Below are 7,687 nucleotides of genomic sequence, written 5' to 3' on the forward strand. Positions count from 1 at the left end.
TGGTTTTATTGCTCGTTTGTGTTTTCTAATTGCATAACAGTGCTTTCGAAACATTGATTTGGCGTGTTATTATTCTGATTTTATTTTTGGTTTTACAAATGGGCAACATTATTTGTGTTTTCAATTTATTCATTAAGAGAAATAAGATAACATTGGTTGTTATATTTATCCTCATCTGATGATGCGGATGGAATTAAATTATGTTCATATATTGTAATAAGTAGGTATGTCTCTTTTTATCATGGTTAGGTTAAAACAAACAAGCAAGTAAGTTTATCTGGACGAAGCGGGTACAGATTTTTTATTCGAATGAGTGGTGTTGCTCTCAGTAATTTTAATCAGGCTGACAATATATGAATGTGCTAATTAATATTAAGAATGGGTTTTAATATTCTCAAACTTTTTAGACTCGGAAAATTGGGCGTCGCTCTGCGAAAAATGGGTTTAATGCATGTGTGTAAAGTGTTGTCTCAGATTAGCCTGTGTAGTCCGCACAGGCTTATCAGGGACGACTCGTGCCGCTTGTATGATTCTTTTCGTTTCAGAAGTCTCTTCTTAGAAGAACGCCCAGTTTAGACGGAAAGTGGCGTACCTGATTAGCCTGTGCGGACTGCAAATGCTAATATGGGACAACACTTAACGCACATGCTTTCAACCCCCTTTTCACAGAGCGAGGCTCAGTTCAATTTTGCTATTATATTAAATTTATACTGGTACGTTGCTAACGGAGACGCCGTGCTACAACCTGTAACTCGAGCCCATTGTCGTAAAGTGTCTCAACATTCAGGTGTTCAATACGTTTTCCCAAACACCGTATATTTTGTTTTTATTAACTTTCAACATTTTAGTAAAATGCTCGTGTGCCGAAAATATAGTATTATGAATTGCGGAACAGTAGCAACACTGTAGAGATGATTCTCACAGTTCTTCTATAAATTGTTCCCTCAATCTTCACAGCTGAGCAAAACATATGCATACAATTGTGTTCATTCAAATTGCATTCTTTAACTACCAAATCTTAATATTAAGATAATATTTAATATTAAATATATTTGGACAACTAACAAAACAGCATGAGAAAAATAACATTCCGACAAATTATTTTTCAATTCTTTTGAGATCTTCATTTTACAATACTCCGCTCCGAATCGCGATTTATTTTATGATGATAATGGCGATGAAGATGGAGATGATGATGATGAAGATGTTGATGATGATTTGATTTGAACAGTACATATCGAGTATCGCTTCGTGTGTCGTGTGTCGCGGTCTGAAATTAGACCGCGTTACACGAAATTCGGATAATATGGGCGATATTTGAATAATAAAATATCGCGCGTCGCCGCGACTGTCGCGCAAAATATCGTGTATCGCTTCGTGTGTCGTGTGTCGCCCTTGATGAAAGAAGGGCAAGAATATAGATGTCACTATCCGGATTCCGTAATCTTAACCAACCTGCGTTTGCCATAATCCAGCTTCAGCAAACTGCGTTTGCTCAACCAACCCGCGTTTGTAAATTTTTGAAATAGCAAGAACTGCCCAAATTAAATATAACAACAACAACTTATATCGCAAATACAATAAATCATCAAAAATTAAGCATCGTGTGCTCTCATTTTTCTAGAAATATGATTTATTCGTGAATGGAAAGTAAAAAAATATAAAATCAAACTGCGTTTGCATCGAAAATCTAAAGTTTGTGTCGAAGTGTTCTTAAAAACTGCAAAGCTTCGAAACAAGTGCAATGCGTCTTAATATGCGAAAAGGTATGAAGCATGTCATAAGCTTTGTATTGTCCAGAAATTTTAACATATTCTCTATAAAAAGATGAAAATTACCTGACGGAGCGGGATTCCTGATGTAATTCAACAACCTGCGTTGACTTTTGTGGTCACGTGACAAAAGTTGTTCATCCCCGGTGGTTATTTATAATTATTTTTGTTACACCTCACATTGAGTTGAAAATAATCGTTGTATACAATTACATATAAATGCTTCTGTGCGCAACTCGTACGTTTTGAATCCAATTTTTATTTAACTTTTACAGAATGAATATCTCCAAGTAATACAACGTATGTTGTAATGTTATTGCGAACGGTATATTCATATAAATGTGATTTCCCTTTATTAAGAAATGCTTATAAAAGATTATGTACACATTTTGCCGACAGTTAGCATGCACTCTCATATTAATTTCGTCATATTTAGTGTTTGTTAATGTTTGTAATATAATGTTTCGACAAGGTCTGTTGATTCAAAGAATGACCATAGAAAAAGAATCATATGGTAAGTGAGAGCCGACTGGGAGATCCGAATCACAAATGCACTCCATGTTTCTCAGTCAAAGCTAAAATACGAAGGGTGTACAACTCGACAAAGGGATACAGCTTAAACGACAATTAACAGATGGCCATATATGCCAAGATAAATAAAGTAAATTTCGTTGACACATAATCCCGACATGACAACCATCCGAACATTTTTTTGGTAATTATCAGTGACACTGTTATCCTTCTTATTGGCAGACATTCCTCTAATCTGCAGCAATACAAAACAGAAATCAAAATGGTATAACGGGTTACTTAAAAAACTATTTTAACAAATTAGTTATCTTTTTGTAAACACTTTTCAGAAAAATATAACAATGAAGGCTTCATTAAGACCCTATAACCATAAACTTCTGACCCTATGGTCTCAAAGTCGTTAACAATGTATACCAGGACGTGGAAGAAAAAAGATAGGCTTATTTGTCCATTATGCTCAAGATCCGTCACACTTTATGAACATTAAACGATAACGCCGACCTGATCATATGTTGTAACGTATTAAATTCATTATAACAACTGTTAAATAGTAAGACATATTTCCTAGTGTCAAGCTTGACATAATTAAAACATTGTGGAAAGTTCTGTATGTGGAGCAGAATAGATGCCATTAAGTGTTGGTAAACTACAAAAAACTACATTGCTTTGTAGACATGATTTGTTTTCTTGCCAAACAACGAAAAAATTATCATGTCTTGAGCATAGCTGATATTTTTTGCTGGAAAACCCTTAAGGTGATCCGAAAATGGCTGTACGGGGATATAGCAAAAAGAAAACGCAGTCTGTCGAAAATGCTGTGCTGTCTTCGGCAATAGTCTCCATGGTGTCCTTAACAAGCTGGCATAACATTCCGTTAAAAATCATCTAAAATGCACTTTCTTTTTTAAAAGATTATTTATTCAAGTTAATCAAGTTGTTTTTTCCAGCCATTTAGAAGATTGTAGAAAAAGGTTATTGGACTGGGATACCAACCCACAATAAGTAGGCTTCATCATAACGTTATGATATATATTACAGTTATAGCTTTAACAGACATTAATAACGATGATACAAGTTACAAAACAAGCAATTAGTATCAAATATCTATACATAAATATCAATTTTATACGGATTAGAGTGCCAGGTTAATAATTTTGCATTATACAGAAAACAAATATCTATTTCAGATTTCAACAATTTTACGGTTAAAAATTGTAAATAAAAATCACGCGCTATCTTGGAAATGACTTCATCCAGAAATTAATTATATGGTGACCTGTCGGTAGCCTATTGAATTCAACATTATTGTAAGGCTTAAATACGATGACTCACTGGATTCCGGTAAAAAATAAATAACCGTTGTTGTGTCGAATTAAGTTGGGGGGCAACTTATAGTACAAAATATTTTTTACTCGTCAAAAAATATTGGGTGCGAACGCACCCCCCTGGCTACGGGTATGCTCATATTACGTTTTTAAAAGGTGATCACAGACATACAGATTATGCATATTGTTTTTAAAACACCATACACAGTTTTTGAGACCGTTCAAGAAAAGTTTCCCTTTACATAAAACGCGGATCAATAAACAATAGCATATATTTGTGAAATATAAAATGATTTTATACTGGCACAATCATTCTGCCGTCGTGTTTGACGTACTAGCATAAGCTAGTATTTTTCTAAATTTTAATAAGTCATTGTTATATTAACGTTATACTTAAAGAAGGCTACCGGATCGGGTATGCTCTTGGTGCAACTAAATTGTTTCCTCTTCACGGCCTTTATCTTAGAGTTTTTACGCTGTGATTACTAAACAATGTTCCATTATTTTTGCTGATTTTGCTATATTGTGGTTGGTTTGATAAAGTTTGCTGAACATTAATGCTAATTTTCGATTCTTGAAATCCGAATTGATTTCGAATATACAAGTTCAACTCGTATGTTATGTCGCATGATCATATGTAATGTGTTCACCTTAAGGTTCGGATTGAGTTATGGCCATGGCCTTTCATCTACCTGTCCGAATCTACATTAGAAATGTCTGCATTTTGAGAATATGAATTGTGTATAGTAAATGTTCTATTTACTCTGTTTTACTTTTCTACACATATCATATAGATTAAATGACGTTATTGAACACACGCGAAAAACGTGTTTATTTGTGTTTGCCGTTAATCTGTAAAAAAAGTGACCCAGCATGACTGGCATTTATAGAGTGTTAACTAGGAACATAAACGTCAACAAAAACATTTAATAATGTTTGAAACATTTAATGAATATAACACAGCACACAGTTAAGTACAATATATGCAAAACTTAAAATACACTAGACGCTTGTATAATTAAATAATGAATTAGTAGTAAATGACTTATTTAAACGAAATGTCATGGCAAAAACACAAGGAAAAAGAACGTCATTCCCCGTAAAAGCAAGGTTTAACGACTCGGTATTTCAGTCTGCACGGGGGCGACTTCACATTTTGAATTATGTGCACCACATTGGTAACGACTTTGCTCATCTGCTTGTTTTAAACATATGAAGCAAAATTTTGTTCCACAAGGGCATGCAATGTGCTTGCATTTGTCAACATGTTCAATAAAAACACCACACTGTGGACAAGCTCTAATCTTAGGACACTTAACCCCGATCACTTCTTTTATTTCGCAAGTTTTTAAGATATTAAGCCTTGTATCTTGTCCACTGCATTCCGAATTTCCACACTGGTTTACTCCATTAGTACGCCACACGTTCATGCAAAACCAGCAAAACTCGTAGTTTTTGCGATCCTTGCGGCTGCATACTGGACATTTAACGCGCTGATCAGTGTTTCGCTGCCTTGAACAGAAAGACGTGCATTTAGGACATTCTTTAATTCCACAAGCCTTGCGATAGTTGTCATTAATCTTCGTTTCAAAGTAAGTTATTTCCGTATCAGTAAGCAAAGCCATACGCTTTACAGTCGGAAAGTCCCATTTCGCGTTGCAAAAGGTTTCCCGCGTGCTTCCTTTGTAAGTACAACGAAATTCGAAGGCACCACCTGCCAATTTGGACTTGCAGAAATCTGTCAGAGACTCTGGGCCTGAAAAGACCATAATCTAGCAAAAGAAACAAAAAGTATACAGGTGCATGACCCTCTAGGAAAAGTAAAATCATGTCCAGATATATTCAAGAGTCCACATGTTTTGTTGATGGCATGTATTTCCAATCAATAAAATTATAATGATATATTAGTACGACAACTTACTAACGACATGACCACATGGCATTTTTGCTCTTTGTCCTCCTTCCGTAGTATCCAAGGAAATAAAGTCTGGTTCTGTTGCCAACACAATATCGCTTCCATACACCTTTGGGGTAGAACCACCATGCAGTCGTATAACTATGAAAACCATGGCATTGTTCCTAACATCGTAGTCTGTTAAACGCTGTTCTTTGCCGCGTTCATTCTTTTCTCGAAGGTCTTTGCCTAACAAACAAACCAAACTAATGTGACAAATAGTTTTTTGAAACAAGACTTATACGTATTAAATTTCTGATGAAGTTTCAGAGCCACACGTGCCTGAATAATCAATTAATCAACAACATGTTTCGGAATAGGGGTATGTCCTTTGGTTATGATTTAAAATGTGAGATAATTCTTTTTTTTTAAACAATGTAAAGGTTCAGTTCCTCATAGCTTTCGTTAATATCTCTACATACCTTAACTCTATGTTCATATATGTGAATGCATATTTTCTTTATACTGTATGTATCTTAAAGCACTGACAATTGAAATGAAGAGTATAAATACAAGAAACTTCGAATTCATACGAGAATACATCTATACGATTCGAAACATAACTGACATTCCATTTGTGCAACGAATTATACAATACAAGAAAAAATTAACAAAAGATAATTGCATATAAAATCATATAATCCTTTAGTTCAAGAAGTGTATATAAATATAATGAACTGTATGTTACATTTATAATATATATTTATCAGTTTAGAGCTGTAAACTGCTATATTTTGACAATGTAATTCAGCTTTGTTAGCATCAAAGACGTGTACATTTTTTGTCGGATATTTATTCCATCGTCCTCGTCAGATCATGGCTGTGTTCGTAATGATTATTTTACTGAATAAGCACATCACTACTTAACAATAGGAAAGAGCTTGTTGACGCGGAAGTAAATGCTAACACAATTCTTTAATTCATAGGACGTTTTCCTCACAGTATCCTGTTATATATAGCTCTTTATACCAGGATATTTATTAATAAAACCCTGAAATTAATAATAATAATTTTAAAGAGGAATCGAAATAAAATTATAAATCTCAATGTTGCGTATAATAAAGCAATTATTTTCCGCATTGTTTCATTATGAAAATTATTATACAATATTGACAGAGCACAACGACTTACTTGTGTAAAGTAGTCTTATATCATCGTCTTCCGGTAAACTGAACGCCTCCCTTATCCGTTTCTTAAGTTCTTTAATACTGGCTTCCTGAAATATAATCAACTTGCTTAAACGTGTACAATAGAAACATTTAATTATAGTTATTAATGACACATCTTATAAACAAATCGAATTTAATGAAACTTTTGAAAAGTTAAATTTCACAGACTTTATTCAGTTGATTCAAAATAAACAAAGCTACAATTATATGTAACTGGGTTTATCCACATTCACTTAACATGGTTAAAAGAATACAATACGTAATATTTGAACATATATGGCACCCACCTCAGATATTTTAACAGTTTTGGTTTCGTTGTTGACTCCCTGCGCAATTATATTTATAAGAGACATTCTTGAAACGTAGAGAACGAACACTATGCGAAACTGGCACTCGAGGTGTCCTTTTATACCATTTTATCATTATATGCTATTTATAGACGAATGTCATTTTTTAAAAATCACGTGCTTGTGTTATGATTAATACGTAATTGATCCGCGAATCTGGAAATGGCGTAGCTTAACTATTTGTATTCCGGGAAATATAGCCAAATGTGACATAAGATGTGTATCGCAGTCAAACTTGAATTAAACACTATACACGTATAATGACTATACATTAAAATTATGATGTTAAAAGAAGATGTTGAAGAGACATGCTCATTTACCTAATAACTTTAAAAACCGGCCTTTTCATGTATTTACTAACAAAGCTACACTGTTTGGAATAGTTAAAAGTATTAATGACACTAGGAATATGGTAGAATTAATTGTATTGCCTGTACCGGGATTCGAACCCGGGACCTCTTGGAGAAAAATATGGAACATAGATCAAGATTTCTCAAGGTCTTTACAAAGTATATGAAACTCTTTGTTTATAATGCATGTATTTTCCACATTGTAGATTGAAACTCGTTACAAACGCTTCATTATTGTA

The 7,687-nt window shown here is 33.9% G+C and overlaps 1 protein-coding gene across 1 annotated transcript; it reads right to left on the reverse strand.

The window, feature by feature from the left end:
* Window positions 1-4,541: 4,541 nt before the first annotated feature.
* Window positions 4,542-7,166, reverse strand: LOC127861169 (uncharacterized). The gene is made up of 4 exons (XM_052399553.1): window positions 7,039-7,166; window positions 6,714-6,798; window positions 5,550-5,771; window positions 4,542-5,384 (listed from the first exon to the last, which is right to left on the reverse strand). The coding sequence occupies exons 1-4, from the start codon at window positions 7,102-7,104 to the stop codon at window positions 4,741-4,743; spliced, it is 1,017 nt and encodes a 338-aa protein (XP_052255513.1). The 5' UTR covers window positions 7,105-7,166; the 3' UTR covers window positions 4,542-4,740.
* Between the last annotated feature and the right edge of the window lie 521 nt (window positions 7,167-7,687).

Source organism: Dreissena polymorpha, chromosome 15, assembly GCF_020536995.1.
Source record: "Dreissena polymorpha isolate Duluth1 chromosome 15, UMN_Dpol_1.0, whole genome shotgun sequence".
In the NCBI taxonomy this organism is placed as follows: domain Eukaryota; kingdom Metazoa; phylum Mollusca; class Bivalvia; order Myida; family Dreissenidae; genus Dreissena; species Dreissena polymorpha.

Excerpts from the sequence above, each read along its gene's own strand:
- LOC127861169 (XM_052399553.1), bottom strand. The coding sequence starts at position 7,104 with ATGTCTCTTATAAATATAATTGCGCAGGGAGTCAACAACGAAACCAAA. Across the intron at positions 6,799-7,038 it reads AAACTGTTAAAATATCTGAG|GAAGCCAGTATTAAAGAACT; the intron begins GTGGGTGCCATA and ends ATTATATTTCAG. Across the intron at positions 5,385-5,549 it reads GCCATGTGGTCATGTCGTTA|GCCCAGAGTCTCTGACAGAT; the intron begins GTAAGTTGTCGT and ends TGGTCTTTTCAG.